Raw genomic sequence first — 25,444 nt, 5'->3', positions numbered from 1 at the left:
GTCATGTATTCATGTATCATCCTTCGCAGATACAATTGTTTTTAACGAAAAACAGGTTTTCATGCATATCGATATCGGACATTCGTGTCATTATCCACATATAGAGAACAATATAGCACCCGCTTAGGAAGGATATTATTTGATTTCACTAGGTCGTGTTCGGACAAGTTACACTAAATGCAAACGCAGTTATATCGGCCGGAAAACTAACATGTCGACAGTTCTCCGACCGGCAAGTTAGTTGTAGTTCCTGAATACTTCGCCTTTAATTGACTTCTCTTATTCCCTCATTTGTATAGAAGAAATTCTTTTCCTACAAACCTACATATGTCCAGCTATCGTTTGTTAATAAACTTGGGAAATCTTTAGTATACCTCTTTTTCTTACCGGATAGCGGCAGCCTAATACGAGCTCCTTATCTATCGACAAATGCTTTCCTTTCTGATTCTTTGTTCTTGTCACCCTTCCTTTTTCACAGTGACCGAAGAAAAAAAATTGATTTTATTTTCGTAAAATCAGAAGAAATAAATAGCACCATGTAAAAGTACTGCTGAGGAGATTTTATTTGAATGGTAACTAACACCAAAGGACTTCGTCCACAAAAACATTGGTGAAAAATAATTTGCTAAGCATAACTAGGAGTGAACGGGTTAAAACCTGTTTCTGGTTCTCCCTTCCCTTATTTTTGAAACGAACCACTACTTTTACCTATAAATAGACACTGAAACAGCAATTGGTGATAAATTGTGCCCCTGAAGGCCGAATTAAGTTGCCACTTCAGAGGCATGTCGTCTCTGTTCGAAAGTCGTGTTAAGTTACTGGGGGTAAACTCTGAAATTTAACTGAAAAGAATGAAAATGCCATTTCGTTTTGGGACTTCAAAATATTTTTTTCCCAATGTTGGATGAAACCGCGAAACCCACGGGGTCAGTTTGACCGGTTTAACTTCGCCAATGGAGCAGTTCTTGCTAACAATAACCATTGTTCTTCCCAATCCAATCGGGACAAAACGAAGGAAGTCAGGCTAAATTGCTGACAGAGCACATTGATTTCAAATTAATCAAACCGGGAACCTGATCAAAGCTTGCAAGCTTGCTTAACTATCAATTTACTTGATAACAGAACTCTAGAATATATAATCTGTGTCTCTTAACGGTTGTTTCTTTAACGGGTAGATTTAAAAATGACCTTTTATTCTTCCTTCAGTACACCTACGCTTTTGTAGAAAAAAATGTAAAAAAAATGTCAGTGTTAAAAGGTCTTACTTTTACCCGGTTTTAAAATTTTGGACACCGTTGATAGGATAACCATTGAGTGCTTCTTAATATCAATTGTTATTTTTGGATCGTGCGGAGGTTGTGTTTAAGACAAATTACATCCTGTGAAAGACAGGAGAAATCGGAAAGAAAACAATGAACAATTATCCTTCAAGAGAGCGCTGAAAAATAAAACGTGTGACTCAAAATAAACTCAGAGGGAAAACGTGAAGAGAGGTAACTTATTCCTCCCATATTTTCATAACAATGGACCACATACAGTATTATGCTTGTTTTTACAGGGCAACCAAGCTCTATAATAGAAAATTCAATGAATATCACACACAAAACATGTCAGAAATTGATTTAAGCTCTTTTATTATAAATATAAAAGACTTCTGTTCAAATGCCCGTTCGTCGAATTGATGCAATTGATACAGACGGACATGTAAATAGTGTACCCCAAGGGCAAAATTGTTACTTTACAAAACTGTCGCTACTTTAGCGAATAGAAATATAAAATAGCTATGTACACATTTACAAATGGCTCTTTGTGTCTATTTACGAGAATGATATTTACAAAGGTTTACTAAATATTGCTTCATTTCGATCACATTATAAATTAAACGGGGGCGTGATGCATTTAGGTTGCGTATGTTTTTGAGTTTTTTTTTTATGTACATGCGAATTTGTAGTTTTTCGTAGTTTCGTATAGCAGACGCGAAAACCCCCACTTGGAGTTTCGCGGTTTCGTGATCACATTCAGCTGAGTTCACATTGCGGGAACCCAACGAAGTGCTCCTAATAAAATAAGCCTCTATTTTTCTCTCTAACAATACAAGTTATTATAACCGCTGTAGAATTTGCATTTGAATGGCTACGGTCATAGAGAACGTGAGATGTTTATGTTTTGTCACGACATAGATTTATAGGTTTTGTCCGAAGAAAGCGGTGCGGAGAAGTTCGCCCGCGAATTAGGTCCGCCGCATCTTCAAGCAAACCTATTTTGGATTTTGTCCAATGATTGGAAGTCAAGGTCGTCTGATTACTCCCCACATGACAAGCTCGTGTCTTTCAAAGATTTGAAGATAGCTCAATATTAATAAAGACTTTACAATTTACAGTTCATCAATTATCTAATCAACTTCGCTGTTGCTGATAACAACGCAGCGATAGGTGGCAGGCGACAGAGTGCCTCTCTTATAGAGCTAAGCAATATAGTACAGTCAGCAAACATTTGAGCTCCAACGCCAGTATTTCAGTTTGTAAACTCGCTGTCTCCGAACGAGTGGATTCTTGTGTGACAACAGGTGATTTTGATAATAAAATCAGAGTTTGTTTTCCTCTTCTTAAACGAAGTTCTTAATCTTGGCAAGCAACGCGTGAACGGCTCTCGACGACCATTGGATGTCTTTTCAACGGTTGAGTTCAGCTTATGTCCCATTAGAAAAAACGATTTGTCGCTCCAGTGTAACTTCCTGCCAATAACACAAACGTTTTAGCCTCTTAGTGGCGTTAATCCTTGTATTTGTCAACAAAAAGCGATGAAACATGAGCCTTACAACAAATCGTGGTTTCAGCCAAGAAACACAGACCAATGACAGGTTGCGTAGTAGAATAATATATATTTTTGTCAGCATCTAGGATCCATTTGCAGCGACGGTGAGCTAATACCTCGTTAGACCTTTAAAAAAAAGCAAAACATGCGTTAATATGACAATTAACTCCGAGTAGAAATAGCGTTATGTGGTAGATATAAACCCAGCGCGCGCCGGTTCATGGTCAGACATGAAATCTTGTTCCGACTTTTTAACGTCGGTTGCTAAAATTTCAGTGGTGTGACTATTCAAATAAACTCTTTGTCAGTGCTTTCGCGTGGTGCTGTTTGTTTTTAAGTATTTTAAAACATAAAATTCGTGTTTTTTTCTTTGATTTAGTCTTCTAGAATGGTTGGACCGCGGAAAAGCGCGCCATAAGGCGCTAAACAGAGAGGTGACGATACCGATAGCAGATATGTATATATAAGGGCTGCTAATGTTATGAAATCTCTTAATGTAACGGCAGTTATCAACGCTGCACAAAGCTCACCTCTTAGCTTGTCCATCTAAACTAAACAGCTTAATTGCTTATATGCTTCCAAATGGCCCGGCCAACAAATACTACTCCAACAAGGCAACATACAGTGAAGAGAGCTCTCTTTTGTGGTTTGACAGTCCCAAGTTTTGCTACCTCGTAACTCGCCTCTAGATCGTCGGCAATTTTTCGTAGCTCCCTTCCTACGATCATGCAAGCTCTCCGTCTTGTTGGAGATTCATCTGGCGGTATTAACATCAACACAGGGGCCATGATAAATCGACAGCCTTGAAAAAAACTCATTTTTTGAAGCCGAAGCTGTTAGCAGTTTACGAACGGAAATGCGTTTGATCTTTGTTGTGCGAAGTTCTGTTTTGGTTTTAGCAGGCACGAGTCGGACACACGTCTTTTTATAACTTTATTTTTGTGCGTGACGTTTGATTGACAGTTGTCAGTGGGGCGTGATAAGCTGTGATTGGCTGGTGTCAATGGATTTTTGCCAGCCTAGAATGAAAAACCCCCGATTGCTAAATCCGTCAATTAACTCAGATGGCTGTCTTTATGGCCAGTGTGACAAAACTTTGCGTCCGACCTTGGGGGTTGCACGCCTCAACACAGAACCATAAGAACACGTCTGCTCAGAGCTAAACAAACATCTTCGAATGGTGTGATTGACAAAAATAAACTCACCAACGCCGTTTGTGACATGAAAATTAAATTTCTATGCAACACAACATTAATACGTACCATAGAGAAGAAATGGTTAAAAACGTACATGACCTTGTATATGGACAATTGGGCATGACCTAAACTAACGCACGTCGAATCCATTAGTGTTTCGTCGTCGGTGTTTGCGTTTTCTCAGACAAAAACTGATCTCGGACCGAATAGATTTTCAAGAGTTCTTTAGTAGGATTAACTTTGTCTAGGGCAATATTACGGGCAGCAACCACTTGTTTGTCTCGAAGTTTTTTTTCAAATCCAAAGACAACGGGCACTAAACAAACACAACCTTGAAGAGAAAGCGAAAGGTGAATAAAGAATCACACTGCGTGGTGTGACCATGATATTTTCACACTCTCTTGGTTCTAAAGAAAGAAGGTCATAATCTCTTAAGGGTTTTTCAATGCTTGACCACTGGTAACGTTTCTTACTTTCTATTTCAGTTTTTAACAAGCGATTCATTAACCAAAACATAATCTTTTCTTTCAAGGTGAGTTGTTTAGCCAATGTCATGGTTACATTATTTATTGCGTGCTGATAATGGTGGCATGTTTCCAATTTTTCATCGTGAATCGATTTTTCTATCCATACGATTCCTCAAAGATTGTTTTTGTTGTTACATAATCCTCGGAGAACGTGCATATGTACGTGTCTAATGGAACATAAAAGGGATTTGTGAAGCTTTCACTTAAAATAAGACATGAAAATTCCAACACCTTTTTTTTCGGCGAACACCTTGGCGCGCGCAAAAATCCTGATGCGTGACACTGTAAAACACCTGTGAGCTGGGTAATAACCGGAGTTATCACCTGTCGTGGCAAGTAATATAAAACTTTGCAGACTCAACAGCGGTGAATTATGAGACACTAGCATTTTATAGCCGAGAATAACATGCACAATAGTATACCATCTTGACCTTATTTCAGTTTATGACGCGTAAAATTGCTGAGTCGTTGTATGTCTAGGCCTTCAGGCAAAGGGGATTAAATAAGACTGGTGAAATAGTATTATCTATTTATATAATTTTTTTCCACCTGAATTCATTTCTAGAATTAACCCTTTCTTTAGCGAGTATCGAGGAAGTCCCCTTTGACTATCCATATCAACGTTTTTCCACGGCTTGGAGACTGATAATTTTTCATTGCGCTGTGGAGACCGAAGATGCTTACAATCACCTTATTGTGCAAATGAAAGTTATTATATGGTACATTTCCCCCCTCTCTAGTGTTGCTGTTGTCGTTGTATTATTATTATTGTTGTTTTTTTTTTTCCTCGTTCATATTTTTGTCATTGTACGTTTTTTACTTTTTTAGCATGGTAGAGTTTGGCTAGGAATTGATCGCTAATTGACCTGGCTGCAGCCTGGACACCGGATTAGTTCACGGTCTTGGGACGCATTGAACTTTTATTACGGAAGTGTCCCGGATTTTAAAACCTTTCCCACTTATAACCAGCGATGATGCTGTTGTTTTCGAAAAAAGACAACAGTTTAAGTCTGCATAAGGGCCGGGATTTTGTAAACGCCCCGATTGAATCGTGTTATTCAGACATTTACTTGGCCCAATATAAGCTTTCGTGGTCAAAAACGTCTGAATTATTTGACTTGTTTGAGTTTACTTAATTTTCTAGGTTTTCTTACAGAACACTAACACATGACAACTGATCTTGCCTGTAGTTAAACAGATACGCCATGTAATGTTAATTTTGTGCATGAACCAGAAGCTCAAAAATTAGAGCATAGTAATTGAATTTATATCCCGCTGCGAAGACAAAGAGTGAGAGCCATTTCGCGCAGCGTAATAAACACTACCACAGTTGAGTACTGCTCGGTAGTCATTTGAATGCGGGTCACACTTTAGGATACTCATAAAGTTAAACAGTAGCGTAGCAAATATCTGCTGGATAATTTTGCAAGGTCTGTGAAAAACGAATTAGAGCAGCGGTTATTAGCCCATATTTTTAGACTTCGCGTGGTAACTTATTTTCCTCAGCTCAAGGATAGTAGAGCGAGGGATACATGCGACCAGACGTGCACGTTCTCGTATTGCCCTCTCTCTAATATTCCACTGTGGAAAGAATAGGAGATGATTCGAAGTCTAATTTCTTGGTAACAACTTCCTCTTAACCCGGAAAAACATGGTCATAATCATTATGGTTTCTTTACATTCAGACACGCGCGTGCCTTGTGGTTTAGTTACAAGCGTTTTCAATTGCAGCTAATTGCGTCATGATTTATAAGCGATGAAGTCATCAAACTTGAGTTCGTGCTATAAAGAAACCTGAACCCAAGGGCTATAAAAGTGGGAAAACTGAAAAGGTGTGGATTTCGTGTTAACAGAAAACTTTCATTTTATTTTAACTTGTTAGGTGATTTCATCTTCCGTGTCGGCATTTTGGGCACAGGCTTGAGGTTTTTGCGTTTGAAGTATGTTTTCGTACACAAATCCCCGACGAAGTTGTTTAGTACACAGAAACCACTAAAAATCGAGTTGTTAATTGCACCCTTGATTATGTTTGCTTAGAAAGAGTCAAGGAATTTGTGCCATGAAATTGGCTATAACGTATGTACCCTAAGAATTTACAAGAAAAGAAGATAAGAAATGTTTGTATACGACTTAGGACTATGAGATCATCGAAAAATCCGTCGAAACTGTTTTATTCAAGCAGAACTGATGACAAGCTATGGAAAGGATGTTTTATGAGATCATTAAGTCAATGGACTTCAACCAACCGTACCGTTGAAGTAATTTGAAAAGCGTGCCATAGAACTTGGGTGCAATTAGATGTGACTACATAAGTAGGCCTTGTGCGGATGTTTTGTCCTTAACAATAGACGAGGGGGAGAAACGTTTAAGAACACGCATAATATCCCGTTAATCAAGCCTCACAAAGAGCCCCATTAAGAATCCAAACGGGACTACAATGATTGTAGTTTTAACTTTTGATTATTCAGTTGCCACTGTTACAATACAGCGCCTTACTAGGGTTTTGTTGTGGTTTTGATTGTTTTCTCATCAGCTATGAGAAAAAAGGGATTTGTGAGTCAGTAACAGCTAAGCTCAGTGACGTACGTAGATTTCCGTGTTAAGTGTTTTGATTTTAATCAAGCTGGCAGTGTATCCGGTGGTTAACACTGGAAGACAATATCAAACAGTCGTGGAGAAGTGTCGTGTCATCATAATCCTGAATAATCGAAATCTCGAGAAAACGTTTGTGGCACAAACAACTGATCAGACTAGTTTTACAATGTGGGTGGGTTTTTATGTTTTAATTTTCCACAAAAATCATCGATTGAAACTGAAAGAGTTTTCCTCTGCGGTGCCGTTAGGATTAAGGGTTAAGGAACATTCATAAACCATTCATAAACCTCGACTGCACGGGCAGGTATTTTTTGTTTCAACAACACCACAAAATTAATCAGTGAAACCATGATATTGGCTGAGATTTCGGCTTAAGTTTGAAAACTTGCTTTTATATACCGTAGCCTTTGTGGTTTCTTTAGCTCAAAGATGTAATCACGAGTGTGGGCAAAAACCTTTGTGTAATGATAATCTGAACGGAATTATCCCGACCCGGGCCGTTTTTTTTGTTGTTGTTGTTTTGTTTTGTTTTTTCTTTCGACCTGCGCCGTTTAGATTCTCTTATCTCGGGAGTATTTTCACACGGATTTTAAAAGGATTTTCAAAAGTGAAATAATTATGTGATTTTCTTCTTAATTTTAATGTTGCGCACAGTAGGGATTTAAGTGTTATTTTTGATAAGTAAGAGCAAAAATTCCTTATAGGATGGCAGCAAAGAAGATAAACAAGGGGGTCTAATTGATTTCAAGAGGAATCTGGATACTTAGTTATGGCTTAGATAGAGCAATTGTTAACAGGTAGACAGCTTGTCTCGAAACAAGAGGTTTCATCGGGAAATCATGGAAAATTAACGCAGCCTGCTGGAAGAGATTATCTTGTGGTGAAACCTAATGAAGAAAAAAGGCGAAGTTAAAAGAAGAGTACTTCAGTTCTTCCGCGACACCATGTTTAGCCGTACTTAACGTAAGAAAAAAAAAAATCAGAAAAAATCATTACTTTGTAAACTGTATTAAGAATAGTTTTGCATTAAAAAGTTCACAGAGACTTCTTGGGCAGTATATACAAGACTATCTCTCGTTGTTTTCTTTCGCAGAGTATTGAAGATAAGGTTAGCATGCAGTTTTACTCAGTTTGTAGTCGGCTACCTCAAGTAGAACAGGAACGTTTGTCATCGTAGTGAATCGAATCGCGCCAGAACTGTTCTTAGTGTTAAGGTCGAACTAAAAACTGCACAACTCGACAAGGCCAACTTTTATTTAGTTGAAAACGCTACGTTTTTATGTAGCTGAAAATGCCACGCTGGGGCGTGTAAAACAAATCACCCGACTATACACGTCTGACAAGCGACGCGAACGACTTCGTAAACGCTCAACAAACATGCAAAAGAGAAACCTCTGCTCGTAGGGTAAAAACGCCACCACTTTTGCCGACACCGGTGTTATCGAACCGGTGTACAGCCTACAACTGCTCCAGAGTTTGAAATTGACAAGGTCCACAATTAGAACACTGTAACTGATAGAGATAACATTAAGTGTGCTCAAATATTGTGCCTCTATAATCATCTGGCGAGTTCGTATTTTGACCGTAGGGTAAAAGCTGATATTAGGTACCTGTCATTTGTCAGAAGCTGGGGTTCATTAGTAAGCCGAATAGGTTACTACAGGCAAATGGAAATTAATGCTCCAGACTAAAATAATGCCGGTAGACGATCTAAAATCTTTGCGGAAAGTAAACGTCTAATTGGTCCCTCGTTTGCAACCTTTTGAATACGATTTCTCTGAATTTCCATTTCGGCAATGTTCAGAAATTTAGAACTGACTACTTTGGTTATACTTAAATTCCCCAGTAGATTTTATAATTGCATTTACTTAAATCTGATGAATTTGAGGTGAAGCATGATAGAATTGATTAGCTGCATGTCCTAAGGCTCCAGAACATTTTCTAGTCTGCTGCCTAAATACAAAAGTTGTTTACTCTAAATGTTGTTTTGATGTAGAAAGTGCGGAGAACTTTGCACTGCCATATCGATATGCGATTCATGAATTTTCAATGTGGCTGCTCTGCGCGAAAAAAAAAAAACCTGAGTGATAAATGAAAGAAATGACTGCACAGTAAAAAATAGTGAATGTAGATAGCTTTACTTGCCTTCTTTGGCATGACACTTCTAGGGGTTTAAGCAGTACTTAACACTAAAAACTCACCCAGTAAGCCATAAGAGCAATATACTGTTAATCATATGACTCAACTTAAATACAAAGCAACTATTGTTTTAGATCAGTTCTTTTGAAAACCGCACCGGAAGCATTTAGTAAAGTTCATATTGTTGGTCATCATTATTGTTGTCTAAAAACAAGAAAAAAATCCCTATTTCATTTTTAAAAAAATGGGAATTAAAAGTTCTGTCTACTGCTAAAGAGGTTTTATTCGAATGGTAACTCCATAGGATTTTGTCCACAGACTCCACGGCCAGAACTTTGGTGGGATCTTTAGCAAATTCAGTCATGAAAAATAATTTAATAAAGGACCTATTTTGATTCGAATGAATAAGGGCTAATAAGCTGTCTAATTTAAAAGTCCAAAAGTTTCCCTGTCGCTGTAAACAAATCGTAAACTCGGCTGAGAAAGGTCTTTTGATAAGGTTACCGATAACGAGACGATTCTTATGTAATAAAATGTCTGCACAAGGACTGAGCTGAGTCAGACTTTAAGTCACAGGGACGTGGTTTAAATTAGAGCTAATTGCATTTGAAGTAGACAGGAACGCAATCAATGTTCTCTTCAAAATCCCGTCAAAGTGCAGTCAAACAGGACCTTATGAAACCTCCCCGGAAGGGGGGTACTTGGCTTGATTTCTGCTGGGTATGTGCCGCCGGTCTCTAAGAGCCCCTACCCCGTTATAGTCTATCCTGTGGCCAATTATAGACCCTATCGTAGTCCCTTTTGGGCAAATATGTAATTCAGTTCAGGATCCCAACCTAGTCACTTTCTATTTTTATGAATTGATCAATTTTTTAGATTGAATGAAGAACACTTTACTTTTCATCTACATTACAAACATTCTGGTACGTTTGCTAACCGCCCTCCCCTCCCCCCCCGCGGGATGAAAACTTGTATAATAACATTAATAAGTGTCTTTGTAGACGAACGCTTCGTTGGGGATTTCATAACAGTGGACATGAAAGAGAAGCTTTGATGCAAGCATTTTTGCTCTTTTATAACAGTCTACCTGAGTTGCAGTGGCATTGGTGCCCAGTAATTTGGATCCATGTGATTCGAATTTTGACTTTCAGTTTCGCGAAAGCGCTGAATGCTGCTATTGTGGTCAGTCTTAATCCCCACCCACCCCTCTCGGGTAACAAAATGCTAAGTCGTGTTGTAAAGCCAAGTACAGCCAAGTCCATGCACAACTAAATTGGATGAAGAGCGAGGGAAAACAAGTATTTAGGATAAATTGCGGGATTACTGAACAATAAACGCTAGCGGCCAGCTTTGAAATCAAACTGGTCTCGCCGGTGGTTTACTTTAATAGCTTACAAGGCTCTTAAATCAGGGACGATACTGCTGAAATACTACGTAGGTCATGTGTGTGTGTTTTTTTACGATGATTCAGTCTTCAGCGCAGTTTAATTTTATCTGTACGATCATCAAATGTGGGAAAGTTTGAAAGTAAAAGAATAGCCTTAAACACTAGAAAATAGAATTAGTATAGAGGTTGGGTGTCTAGCCTGCGTGGCAGGCGTTTGAAAGGGAAGGGAAAGGGGGTTTTGGGCGCGAGGAAACGCGAGGGGCGCGCGTTCCTCTCACATCAAAAACTCCCTTTCCCTTCCCTTTCAAACGCCTGCCACGCAGGCTATTGGGTGTCAGGCCTCGTCGTGTTTTCATGGAACCAGAAGCATGTCCGTAGATCGTTCCGTTTTATTACTGAGGGAGTTTACGGAACGTTTAAGATGCAGAACGGGAACAGAAAGGCGAATTGTAAAAGAAGAAACAGCTTTTGATAAGCATGATAATAATCAGTTTTCATGTAAGTCACACTTATTGTTTCATTTCTCTGCTGCACGACTAGAACGTCAAAAATTTCCTCAGTAATGCGACATTTTATAGCACAGTTATAGAGAACGTAAACAACTATTTTTCGATATTTTTCTTTCTCTCTGTGAACTTGGATTCGGTCTTAGTGATTTAGTCCCAGGCAGATTCGGCTAATTGAAAAACTGTTTGAGTTGGAATAGATGCGACAAAGTTTAAAAGAACGCGAAAACATGTATAAGTGACGTATTAATAATTCTCTGCCATATTGCCTTCCTTTCTTAAAATCCCTGCAGGGGTAAATACTAGATCTATTAAAATGAAAGATTAGTCAGTATTGTTTTCGCTAGCCAGTCCGACAAGATGGCATTTGTGAGGGTTGATAACAGTGGATTAAAGGATAGCAGTTCAATTCGCTTCCGCGAGTAGGAAAAAAAAAAATTAAATTGTGCCGTGAACAAACCCCAAAAGTGATATTATTAGCCTTTTAATTCGCTGAATGGTTGATTAGAAAAAGTAAAGTTAAAAGTATCAGAAATCAGTCCACTATAACAGGAAAAATTAAAAGACTTGCCGCGGCAAAAAAGAAACTGACTGAAAAAGTCCCAGCGTGACCCCACTGAATTTGACTACATAATTCAATATTTAGTTAGACAAAGAAACTTAGCTTTTGGCCTGAGAAAACATGTAGTGAGGGGCGCATTCATACGCATAGAAACATTGTAATGTACCCAGCTGTGAAAGGAACTGAATATTGGCTCACCTAGAACTGAATACGGGGTTAATAGTTCCTCGCGGTTTAATCTTATGACAGCCTCGAGGTTCGCCCACTTAAAAAGGCACTTGTTATTCCACAAGAACGCATGCTGTAAGTCATGATCTTTGCGAAAAATATATGCATGTCAACACAAGATGAAAGTATCAGAAATCTCTCAAGTGGGCGTCTATAAATATGTCAAAACGGTGCAAGTTATAAGAGTCTTCTTGTCGAAGCATAAGCAAAACAAAACTTGTGTCTTGTTTAAAGCTGTGGAATACGCAGCTGCTCTGTGCGAGAGATGTCAAGAGCCTTTGACCGAGTTTTGTAATGATACAGTGAACTTGCCGCGATAAACAGGAAAGCTTAAATGGCGACAAATATCGTTTAATTACACCATTGCTAACTCAGCAAACAAAAATTGGGTGAGAGAGTGATGTCCCATAAAACCTGAAGCCTGAAATTCTTAGGTTACGTCAGATAAAATCCATTTTTATCCCAAAAATGAGAACCTCAAATCAAACCTTAGAACAATTGCAAATAAGCTTTATTTTGAAAGGTAATGAAAATGAACAATATTATGTAAAAGTACTGCCAATGGGGTCTCATTTGAATCGTCATATCATAGGATTTTTTTGAATGCACTGAAAAGTTAGAACCAGACAACATGCTGCTCGCGTGGATTTCTCTCCTAATAGCTCCGTTGTTTAAACCCAAGCAAACCGCAAGACCAGTTTTGAAACGGACAAAAACTGAATACGTCGCGTGTTTGTCCCTTAGTTTGTTTACAACAGTCATCACGCAATTTTATTGACACAGATGTTGTTAAATACAATAAACTAAAAAGAAATTAGGGGTAGTTGACAGTGCAAGAAAAAGGAACGTGTAATTATACCGCAGTAACACCCCCTATGGCCTTTCTTAATTGATAAAGAATTTGAATATCTGTCGATTTAGCCCACGTCATTTAAGTAATATTCTTCTTCATTTCTTGCCTTGATTAGTTTTATTTTTATCTTAATCCCTTGTCTGCCACTAAAGGGCTGCCCATCTACACTAGTCTCTGCGTGATTAAAAATATGCTGCTGTGTATGTGATGTTTTTTTCGGTGGCTTTAATGGAAGTTGCAAGTGTGGCATGAAACACGAATTAAAGCGGTTTTGCGGGAGACCCGTGTAAAGTGATTTCCATATATATAAAGGATGAACTGTCTTGGTCCCGTCGTCTTGTTGATATGCGTTTTGTTTTGTTTTGTTTTGTGTTTTTTTCGCTATAAGTAAGTGTCCACGGAAGGAATCAAAGTCCTGACACGCTGTTTTAGTTTCATTTCTCATGAAAAAGTAAAAAGAGAAATCCTTGGCGTTTTCAGGCCAAACACTGTCCCCTCAGGAAGTTTGAATTTGGGATGTAATGCAGAGTGACAAGCTATCTTTTTGAAAAAAAGAAACGCTTTGAAACGATCACTGCTTAACCATGGAGATAGAACTTTCTTTGCGATATTGTAATGTTTATTCAAGAAGAATAGACTAACAGAAATTTTAACAAGAGAGAGGCCACATACGTTCGCGAAACCTTTCTAGAACCTATTGGCTTAGATTTTTTCTGAGTCCAGTTAAAATATTCTGGACGTGTTTCCTTTGAGTATCAAGATGCAATCTGCTTGAAAAACCTCCCTCTTACTGGTGTTGCTGAAATGTCAGCTTTGTCAGCGTTTATAATTTTGGGTTGTTTTGTGTTTAGTTTATAAATCGGTGGTATCTATGTTTCCGATTAAATGTATTTTTTTCTTGACTAAATGTTTGTTTACTCTGTAGAATGTTGTATTGGCAACTTGGTTGGTTTGCTAAGCTTCTCCCTCCAAACGTCCAAACTCAGCCCAAAAGAGGACTTTAAGAATCTGTTAGGAATCTGCCCGATCGTGAAATGACAAAGTCTTCCGATCTCTTGTTCAAGGCTCATGGTTATGCTTCCGATGGTGGACAATATCTTTTGTTGCACTTCTGCCAAGATGACTTGAAATTACATGAATTTTTTTTTCGTTAAGTTTCCCCTATATTAGCTTATATTGGGTGTTATTAATGTGGGTTTAGTTCTAAGCTTGTCAGTACAGCCATTAAGTCTAGCAGTTTAAGGCTTTACCAGCTAGCTCCAAATATGTTTGCTTTAGTCATGATCCGTTAAAGGCTCGCAGAGTTAGTACACATTTTATTCACGCCACGCCGGATTCATGTGCTGCCGAAAACTTAAAAAATCGAAAGGAAGTCGAAAGAATGGTTAACAGTTGCTGGCAAGAAGATGTTTTTTTGTCAGATTTGGGGGAGGTCTTTCCCTTTGTTTTTGAAAAAATTCTAGTTCTGCTGCTTCAATTTTCTAAGGTCACTGTCGCCGCAAGCTTTTTTCTTTCAGTTTTTTGGTGGCTCAAAAAGTTCAGACTTCAGCGCAAAACATGACATGGCAAGCCTTGGAATTAACACGTTTCGACAAGAATGCTGCCGGTTAATTCCGTTTACAACGACTGAGCATGCAGACCAGTTTGTTATGCTAAATCCTTTTAACTGAGGGCTAGCTTTGTTTACGTAATATGCTATGCAAAATGCCCTGCTTCGCCGGATTTTTCCTGCTATGTGTACGAAGGAGAAAATCCCACCATTCAAAATGTCTCAGTTAGAAACCAGTCATTTATGTCTTTGCTGAATGAGCTCATGGCCGATGACCAGAATTGACTCATGACCAGAATTTATTTTACAATTGATGAAAAAACTATTTAAATTCTTCAAATCTTAAAGTATTACTTCAAGAGAGGGAAAACCACATCATTGATTCGATGGGGTGTTATCGGATCAGCTGAATGGATGGAATACTTTCCTTAGCAGCAAAGCGATGATGAAGTAAACAAACGGTTGAGATGGAACTTAAGTAAAACATTCACTGAACTTATCAAAATCGCTGGGCAAGTCTGTCATTTCGTTTAGCAAGGCCTCACATTTTTTTTTTCGGGAATGCATCTTGGCTTGATTGGTGATACCAACGGACTAACAAATTTTACAAGGTCGTTGAGTTTTTCTAGTAGAAGATGCCCCCAACGTTGCGATTTGCGAAGCCTGCACTAATATCAACGATAGCTCTATCAATTATGCCCTCGCTAAACTAAATTACCGACATCAAACGGCTGCGTTCAGAGTAACTATGTGTAGTCTCTAATAGTTGATCAAAAAATTTCTCTATTGTTCCTCATTCTGCTGACCATCTGTGCCAGTAGATAATATTTTTATTCACAAATACCATCTTTCCTACGCTTCGGCGCTTTTGTTTTGTTATACCGTGCAACGTGGTTTTAACCTTTGATTACGTGGGTTGAAATGTCAAATCTAGTTTTTGCAGTGTGCTACATTTATAAATAAGAAACTATCTATTGAGCATAAGATTACTTTATGCGTGAAGTAATATATCAAACATGAGATGCAGTGTTTCATCACCAGATGAAACACCGAGAAGAGAGTTGAAAATACGACGCGCAGCGGAGTATTTTTGACGAACTTCGAGGTGTTTCATCTGGTGATGAAACACTGTGTCGAATGTTTGATATTTCTTCTCAAACAAAATCATTTTTGAAGGAGAAATTAAGGATGCAAATACTAAGCAGTGTTTCATCCGATTTCCAAACACTCATTAAACATTAATTTCCTTTGTATTTTCTTAATGAATTATTAATGAGTTTGAGAAGAAATAATCAAATCTGACCAGACCAGTTTTTAGTAACCTCGTATCGTTACTTCTCTGTTTGTTTTGTTTGTACTTGAGGGGGTCATACAACACTTTAACACCTTAGCATATTATCCTCTGTGAAACTTCCGTTTTTATCATTGTGCGGAAGAAAACAGATCGTGAATTCTAGCATGTTTTTTTGCGCCTCGGAGCGCAAACAGTTAAATAGACCCTGGTCAGGTCTTCCCTAAATAGCAAAGGGCAAGAGGTTAAGTGCAACCTTTTCCAATAATAAGAATGTTTCACGTAGATGCTGGTAGATGATGTTATTTTTTCTTTTTAGTCCAAACGACGAAATCTCTAAAAACAGGTGTGACAAGCCGTTCTATAGAGCTAAAAGGGTTGTCCTTTCCAAACTGAAGTTGACTTAGTTTCAAGCCTCTCCCATAAGCTATCGCTTTTTGTGCGTCGTCATTGTGTGTCATGCAACGCTACCCTCCCCAGATCGCCTGCGTGGCACGCAGGTGACTATTGAATTGAAAACGTCATAGTTAAAACCTCAGTATAAAACGCATCTTAACAGTTTACATAATTGCCAATGAACTTCGTCTCGAGTTGCCGTTATACAATTAAACAGGTGACTTGAATTCATCATTTTAAATTCCCACATGACTACACGTGCCCTTAGGCTACGCCTTTTCGCTCATCATTTTTTTGCGCGAAAATGGCGCTTACGTCACTATCCTATATTGTGCGCTCGTTAAAGAGCGCATACACTCGAGCTTCTGTAAAATAACAGCATTTGTAAAAAAACACACAGCTTACATGAGCTCATGCAGGTATAGCGTATATAGCTTAGCAGCTATAGCACGTAGTGCGTTTACCATGTTTACGAATATATTTTTTAACCTTATGACCTAGGGTGGCGCATGAGGGAAAGTTGGTAATTATGACATCTCTCTTTGTAGCTTGCGAGAAAAAAAAGTGATGATGCAAAATTTTAAAATTTAATTAAAAATGATGGTGCAAAATTTGGCCTGAAAAGATTAAAACTGATCACCATTGAAAAGGGGATTCAACAGCTCGCGGGCCTGGAATCCGAAAACATGGCCAAATATAGTCCTTCCTCGGGCTACTTGTTTAGTTGAGGGCCGGGGAAGACAAAGGCCTTTCTCCTATCTGTTCTCAATCAGGTTACAAGTATAGGAATTGTTATAATTATTATTTTCTTTGTAGGTATTTTAGGTTCGAAAATATAATGCCTTCGCCACGGCTTCTCTTTTAGAAGCAAACAATTGTCCACTACTTTCTTCGTTTTTTGTGTCAGCTACTGAGGCGTATATATCCTTTTTTAGTCGCGAGGGTGACCAACATCAATTTTCTCCCAACAAAATTAATACATCGTAGAGGGAAGAGTCATGAGAACTAATAAAATGATCACCAAAGAGAAAATGCTTGATCTTTTATCAAATTCTTTCAACTGATTCTTTAGGAAAATGTATGGAGATCAGTTTGAAGAATTTGTATGGGGATATTGGTGCTAAAAGGTTCAATGATTTGTACCAGTTTGCCGACAGTACAAAGAACGTGAGTCGTGCTACTGCAAACAGCACGTGCCAAGTCCCCCTGCACGTGCCATGTGCAATTGAAGCGGGCTTGTTAAAAAGGAGGAGGAGCGATTTTTATTCCACGCCCACCGTTTTCCAGATATTTTTTATCTCGAACCAAATTACTGCATGCTTGCTATCATCACCCGGGTGGGGGTTGGTATCAAAAAATGTCATTTCTCGCACCCTTTTGTAGACCTGGCCTCAAAGAAATTATGTCATCATTACTTAGATTAGAACAGCAACAAAAAGGATTTTTTAGTCCATTTTAAATTCGCATATTTCTCTTTCTTTTTTACTCATTTGGAATTGAAACGATAAATACCTTCATACACTCCCGTAGTTCCCTCGAAAACCATGTCCGACCCCAGACCAAAATGGGTAAAGTCTATACCTGTTTTCAGAGCAAAACGGCGCAAAAACCATACCGTTTGGGGCAATACATACCTATATGGCTTATTAAGGGAGTACCCCCCGCCCCCCCACTGAGGATATTATCAGTCCAAGATAGAGCCTCCAGTGCGGCCCACTCCATAGCTTCAACCTTTTCGGCTTTGTATACACTTTACCGACATGCCAGACGTAGTTACTCGATAAAAATCAATATCATCGATATTAATCGATCATTCAATTCGCCGACTAATATCGATTGATATGGGAAATCGATAGAAATCGAAGCCACAGAAAAAATAATTTATCGGTTATTATAACAATCGATAGGAATCGAAGGTAATCGATAACAATAGTTAAAAAATCATCATCGATTTCAGGGTCGATTTCTATCGGAAAATCATCGATATTAATCGAAGTCAGAACATTTTTTCTTTATCACTTTTTATCGATCGATATCGGAAATCGATATTCATCGATGATTGATTCAATTAATATCGATTATCGGTTTATCGATTAACTACGTCTGGCGACATGAAAAGCTATAGTATGAAGACCTGTTCACGCTGCGCCAAAAAGTGGCACAGTAACCTTTCAATACGTGACGATCCATTTTCAAGATCCGCGCGGCGCGGCTTGGCTCCGTTACAGTAATCGCGCCGATATCACCGTTCCTATGTGTGAACAGAAACCCTATCCAGTATGGTTTTCGTGTCGGCAAGGGAAGCTCCCCGGAGGGGGGGGGGGGGGTACTGTCATATATGGGCTATATGGGTATGTGCCGCTGTGAAGGGTATGGTTTTCAAGCAGTTTACTCTAGGATAGGGTATATAAATCAGAGCGTTTGGGTCTAGAATAGGGTGTCATTTTTCAGGAAACTGATCAGTTGGTTGAAGATTTTATCTAGACTAGGGAAACAGCTACTCTAGGATAGGGGGGATTTGGGGAGTTTACTCTAGTATAGGGTAGCAAAATTCAGCTGAACTAGCTCTGGTATAGGTTAAGGGTTCCAGGGTCCCAGCGGCACATCCCCACCCAGAAATTCCTAAATTACCCCCCCCCCCCGGGGGGGAAGCTATCCTGTGTACAGTGAACATAGCCGTAGAAACTGGGGAGCGGCCCAAAATAGACAGCGAAGAGGAACATTGATTACTTTAACAACATTGGCTAGCAGCAAGAAGCCTAAGAAAATCCCCGGTTGGTCTTAAATTTAGACATTTTCAAATGGTCATTTTCTTTTTCCGAAAACCTTTCGTAAGCTACCTTAAACCAGCCTAAACCAGGATATGGGTAACACGTGTGACGTAAACATGAGTATTAGCATCCCAAGATGGTGTTTTTCTAAGTCGATATGTGTGAACTACCATGAGACAGAAGCCTAAGCGCAATTAAGCTCCCGTTCACACGTGGGAAATGGAAATGTGAAACGCAAGGTTGAGATTTTCCCGTGATGTTGCCGAAATTGACGCTATGGCAAGGTATTTTAGACCAGAATGTCTTAAACTCTCGTTATTAATTTGGAGTTGAATCTCATCAACCCTTACTTTGCCTCAGGTAGGAATCTTTAACCGAAAATAACAAACAGAACTGCTGTATTCATTTATGGCTTAGCGGATTCTGAGATTCTGTTGACAAACACAACATTTAAGAGATGTCGGCGCTTTTGTGGCGATTGAATAGACTAAATTTGTTTAAAATAGCAAACCAAGCCACTTATGTTTTTTTTACAGTATTTACAAACATTTGATCAAAAAAACGTTTGACGTCGCCGCTTTTTAGATCTCCTGTTCGAGCTTGTTAGTTTAATTAGCTATAGGTAAAGTCACGAACGGAAGCAACACCGTTGGCTGTATAGAATTAGTTACCTTAAGAGAGGTCCGCAAGGAAAATTCCTCGCACACTCCAAATGAAAAGGCATCTTTTTTCCTCTTTTTTCTATGCTGTTGAGGGATTAATTGTCGCGGTAGCAGTAAGGAAGTCTAAGACTAAATTTATCGCTTAGTCGTCTGAAAGTTGAACAGAAAACGATAAAATCTCAAAGGCCTCTAAATCCTCTTCAGCGCAGCGGATGTGGATTTAAAATCCCGGGGGACTTCCTTTAAAAAAATGGGGGGTGCTTGCCCTTCCCTTTTTTTAAAGAGGGTGCCAAAATCTGCTCCCTCTATAGTTACTGCACTGCCATCTAGAGACGTATATTTGGACCTAAAATGACACTAGCTACTTTTGTCAGTTAATTAGAAGTGGTACGTCTGTACTGGTTAGGGGTGAGAAGACATTTTTTAGCCACGCCCAAAAATCGCGACCCTGGTACCTTGTGTGTGTGTGGATGGGTGTTATTCGCACTAGCCTCTCCGTCACTTTATAACAAGGGAATTCACATATCCGATGATTAACACTGTCAATCTTTGTAACTTCTCTATAAAATTTCGTTTGTGATCATTCGTTTCACAAGAAAACTTAGCATATCTTGACTTTTCCCCAGTATATTCATATCTAGTTCTATGCGTAAGATTTTCTAATACTTGAAACAGTAGGCGTTTGAATTGATAAGACCGACTAAATTTTAATTACTTTATACAAGATAAAGGGTGGCATTAAATGATAAACCAATCAAAGGAACGGAAATTCGGTGGCTTGTTCTAATTTTTTGGTTTTGTTTATATTGTATATTATATCGATCTTAAACAAGTCGGTTAGCTATGATCTGTCAAGAAAACTTATCACAGTTTTAAGCTGGCTCATCGTTTTACGTAACGTTTTCATTACTTACGTAATCTGTTCCTTTGGTACCTGCAGACGAACCTAAAAGTTTTCTAAAAATACGGCGCTAAAAAGTAGCGCCAGTTGAAACAAGGGAAATTACATATGGGTGACCGAAGGGAATAGATTGCGCCATATCGAAAATGGACCACGTAACTTTGTCAATGTCTCTGAAGAAAGGGAGTTATAACTGCTCTCGCTCGATAGTCAAACAGTTGACTCTATCAAATTCATCAGTGCCAAGAGTTCGGAACTTTGAAGGCATTCATGTATTTCTAACTTTGAATCCGTGACGAAATCCTGTAGTATGTCCATTTGAATGAAGTCTTAACATAAATAAACTATGGAGGGCTTTCAGTTTTTGCGATATTTTATAAAATGAAATTTGACGTTTTGAATTCATTCGGATTCCGTTCTTGGTAGTTAACGTCATAAGTAAGTCAGTTGTCTAAGTGTTACGCACGCGTACATGCTGCCTTGCCTCCTCCAGGAGGGGGTCGGGAGAGGTTATTCAACAAATGTTTGTACGGGGAGGCTCCGCTCCGCGGTCCGACCCCTTACCCTTTTATACACCATTTTTCACGAAAAAGGTACCCCTTTCGGGTACCTTCTATTGAGAAATGGTACTTCTTTCACTAGCTTGTTTAGAACTTTGCATCCCTTTTAACCGCTGTAAATGCACCGTCTTTTAAATAGGAATCAATCACAAAAATAGAACGTTTTCTCGACTTTATCAAGCCTTAAAATTCGTCTGTAAGCCCTTTTGGCCCTTTTACAGACGCAAATGACAGATTTCTCTACCCTTTTATATACTTCAACTAGTGAAATCCCTACCCTTTCATAAACCTGAAGACTGAAAAAGATGCCCCTTTCGGGCGGAGCCTTCCCGTATAGGCCATCATAGGGAGTACCCCCCCCCCCCCCCCCTTCCCCGGGGCCTTGCCATGACATTTCACTTCAATAAATCTTAAGAAGTAACACCATTCAAATGGAAGCTCCTGAACGGTTCTTTCTTCTATGGAACCGTTTGTTATGCTGTGTAAAGTAGTCCAAACTTGTATGTGCTGGCGTGAAATCCTAAATTTGCGACCATTTACATGAAAGCTACAGAGCAGTACAGTATTCCCTGCGGTACTCTTTACTATTTTGTATACGGTGGTTCTACCTTTCGGGGTGATCTTTGAATCTGTGGATCAAATCCTAAAGTGTAACCAGTCAAATCAATGCAACTGAGAAGTACTTTCCAGTCATACCCTTAAAAATACTGCACACGAAAGTATATTTAACCGTTTCAAAGTTGTTCATAAGTTTCTTAATTTCACTGACCTTTCAAATCAAAGCTCAGTGGTAAGCCGCACTTAAGCGCGTGTGGTTTACGCACCTTTCTCAGCATGGGGCACAACAAAATCCCAAGTGTTCCTTTTTATCTTTTTTTCTTTATATGTTTAGATAGCTGGAGAAAATTATGATTAACTTGTAAAAAATTGCGTGCGATATATATAGTTATTTCGACTAATATCGTTAAGGTCTTATAGCTAAATCCACCCGCTCCTCAGTAAACACGTTATGGCGAGATTACTTTTCAGTCAAATTTTTGAATCTGTAGACAAAATCCTGTGATGTTACCATTCAAATAAAACCTGTTTTGCAGAACTTTTGCGTGGTACTATTTATTTCGTAGGATTTTACAAAAAGGAACTTTGGTTTTATTGGTGAATACTATTCTGACTATTCTGACTATTAGCAATGAATGACGAAAGACTCTACATGAGTCCAACAATTAACCATGTACTATTCCATCCATTGTTGAGGGGCGGTGAACGTAACTAAAGAGGTTTTCAGTCAATAAACGTAAGAAAGTTTATTTAAACCTGAAACAGTTAGAGGAAAATAAAGCAGAACTTTTCTGAAGAGAAAAAAGTCAGAATAAAATGATTTTTTTACACCAGTTACACCCATAATTAATAAAGGAAGCTGAAGGCCAAATTGTTTCCTGTCGGTTAAATGGAATCCACAACATTCTTTTGTACCGTAATAAATTACGCAAGTCATTTATAATCACGCGATGTGAGACTTTCATTGAAGTTTGTTGAAAGCCTTGGCACGCATGGGTGAATCTCGATATTGACTTGATAGCGAAGATTAGATCATCTTGAAAGTTCGAGGATAACATTGTTTTGCTATTGATACGGGATGTACCAGTTGTCCATCATTCAGAGGTGATCTCCTCGCCGATAAATAGAGGAAACATTATTTTATTCCTGGTTGTTCAGCGCCAAGCTGCGATAATCTCCAAACTCAGCTAAGAATCTGCACTCTTGTTAGACCTCTGTTACAATATCGGCATGGAGAGTAATGACACTGGAAATGAATCTAGCAATGAAACTTTTCCAAGTTCACTGGCAGACGCGGTCCAAGGAGAAGCAGCGACCTTCAAGATCGCAAAGATCTTCTTCTACTTTCTTATCCTGTCCGCAAGCACTTTTGGCAATAGCATGGTTGCCCATGTTATAAGCACCACAAGAAAAATGCATTCTCCCTCCAACTTTCTGATACTCAACTTGGCCATTTGTGATCTTTTAACGCCGATTATCAGTATTGTGTTTGATTTCGTTTGGGAGGAAAACAGCTATGTGTGGATCTACGGCGGGGTGATGTGCAAACTGTTATGGCCGGCGCAGACTTACTTTACCTGTGCCTCTTCACTGACACTCGCCGCGATTTCTTTGGATCGTTATCGACTTATTATGCATCCTTTTAAGACGCGTTTGTCGCTGAAGCAGGTCTGCATTTTAATTTGCGGAGTCCACGTTTTCTCTCTAGCGGCTGTGGGTCCTTACGTTTATGTCCTTAACCTCAAAGATGGCTCTTGCGACGAAAACTGGCCAGACTTTGCTTACAGACAAGCTTACACGTTTTTCTTATTCCTCGTTCAGTATGGTCTGCCGCTGTGTTTTATGGCGACGATGTATGGTTTAGCTGTCCGCGCGCTTTGCCGCACTTCGGCGAAAATGCGTGATAATTCTATAATCGAAAAAGTTTCGGTAAGACGTGAGAGTGTAGAAACGCAAGTCAAACTAACGCGCAAGATTTCCCGAACTCAATCTGTAAAGAGAAAGATAAGCATGTTGAGCGCGCGAATCGACATCTGGAGTACCGCGAATGCAAAAGCCACAAAAATGTTTATTGTGGTAGTGGTGGTTTTCGCCATTTTTATGTTTCCAAATCAAGTGGTGTGGTTGTGGGCAGACTTTGGCGGTGGGATAAACAGTCCAAATTTTACAAACATTTCCATCATTTGCTGGCTATTCACTTACACCAACTCCGTTGTTAATCCGATTATTTTTGGAGTTTTCAGCAAAGATTTTCGCCAAGGTTTCAGAAGAGTTTTTTATCGCTTTGTTCGCTGTGGTTGTAAATCATCACCAGAAAGGAGTGGAGAAAAGGAAACTTTAAGATTACAGACAGTGTCGGAATCTTAACTTTCTCACGTCTGTCTCCCACAATATATAAAAAAATCTACATTTTATTATCCAGATGGACTTCTGGCTCTCAGCTCTTAGATCCGGTTAAATTTAAGGCGTAGGCCAGATGTAGTGTGCTACGTAGTGGTTACAGAGTCAATTCCAGTGAAAAAGAACACGTATTTACTACACTGTGCTTCATTCCGCATGGTCTTTTTCCTGTTGATTAGTAAAAGGAATTTGTATTTTATTTCTTGCTTTGACTTGGTCGTTAATGAGATCGATAAGCTTAATTGCTGTAGGTGCATCGCCGACCGCGTTAGAGTAAGACTGACAACGTAGTTCTGTTCGTGTTTGTCAATGAACACCCGCGCTAACTGCAAGAGATGAGAGAGAGAGTTAATCCTGTCAACACTAAAAGGCTTTGACAACCATGACTTCAATAATCAGACGACTGGAAACAGTTGCAAGTGTGGAGGCATTTAGTATTGACGCATTAGGGTAGATTTCATGATGTGTCGCGTACCTGTGGTTATTCCAGTGGAACATATGCAGTTGTTTGCATAATCTTCGTTTAAAACTGACTAAAAATGAAAGACACAGAAATAAATAGTTCTTTGCCAATTATTAGGAAAATAAGAGTCAGGTGAAATCTGTGCTGGGCTGTTATCAGCACACATCTTCTCCTTCCCTTTTCCTTAAACTTCCTTTTGTACTTGTATGGAGAATTTGTTAAAGAACCAACACATGTTTTGATCAAAGCTTCATTTCTTACGATCGTTATGATAAATGAGAGGAAATGTTGTACAGGAAGACTTAAGATGCGGGTCGAAAGGGCATACTTTGAAATCAGCCGTTAACTTTATACAGTGTTGATGAAGGCGCTGTTGGACTTAACACTCAAGCTGTGCAATTTTGAAAAGAAAGCGTTCCATTAACGTGTGTCTTTTGTGATGTTTGTCTAAACAGCATGACATAGAACATTTTTTAGTATTAATAGACTCTGATAAAGGATATTGTCGGTGTTTTCAAGCGTGTCCTTGTGATGTCTGTCATTGAAAAGAATCGCATTCTTATACTTATTCTTGACATACCCCTTCTTGGGGCAAAAAATAACATTAACCACTCAAAAAGGAACATGCCTTCTGACATTGAAAAATAAACACTGAAGTTTCACCCAGACTCAACAATTGAACAACAATGTACTATCAGCTTGACTGTGAATTTGATTGTAATGAGGTTAATATAACTAAAGAAATGCCATGAATAACTTGCTTTGCTTACGTACATGATTCATTTTTCAATAGTATGTTTTTAACTACAAGAAATACAAACTTGTAAATAAATGATAGATTGAAGTTGTGCAAGTAAACGCGTTTTGGCGTACTTTTTGTGAAGTTTTAAATAGATATACATCCGTAATTGATCTGCTTCCAGAATGTTTGATTGGAAACAGTGATATGCTTTGTCAACTTGAGCACACACTTCTAAGACTTGTAATTGTGACCATACATCTCCCAAATTCTGTGCCGTAAACTGACAGAAAAAACTTGGTAAGATGTACATGTATGCACAAGAATTATATTATTTGAGAGTTTTT

The 25,444-nt window shown here is 38.8% G+C and overlaps 1 protein-coding gene and 1 long non-coding RNA gene across 2 annotated transcripts; one reads left to right on the top strand and one right to left on the bottom strand.

The window, feature by feature from the left end:
• Positions 1–1,913: 1,913 nt before the first annotated feature.
• On the bottom strand, positions 1,914–4,299 carry LOC140923111 (uncharacterized). The gene is made up of 2 exons (XR_012164127.1): positions 3,345–4,299; positions 1,914–2,940 (listed from the first exon to the last, which is right to left on the bottom strand). It is a non-coding gene; the product is annotated as an uncharacterized lncRNA (long non-coding RNA).
• Positions 4,300–22,476: 18,177 nt separating this feature from the next.
• LOC140923505 (neuropeptide FF receptor 2-like) lies at positions 22,477–25,216 on the top strand. The gene has a single exon (XM_073373588.1). It carries the CDS (start codon positions 22,726–22,728, stop codon positions 23,860–23,862), a length of 1,137 nt encoding a protein of 378 aa, XP_073229689.1. The 5' UTR covers positions 22,477–22,725; the 3' UTR covers positions 23,863–25,216.
• The last annotated feature ends 228 nt before the right edge of the window (positions 25,217–25,444 follow it).

This window comes from Porites lutea, chromosome 13, assembly GCF_958299795.1.
Source record: "Porites lutea chromosome 13, jaPorLute2.1, whole genome shotgun sequence".
In the NCBI taxonomy this organism is placed as follows: Eukaryota; Metazoa; Cnidaria; class Anthozoa; order Scleractinia; family Poritidae; genus Porites; species Porites lutea.
The sequence above is the reverse complement of the archived record's forward strand: the minus strand, read 5'-3'. Positions and strand labels throughout refer to the sequence as shown.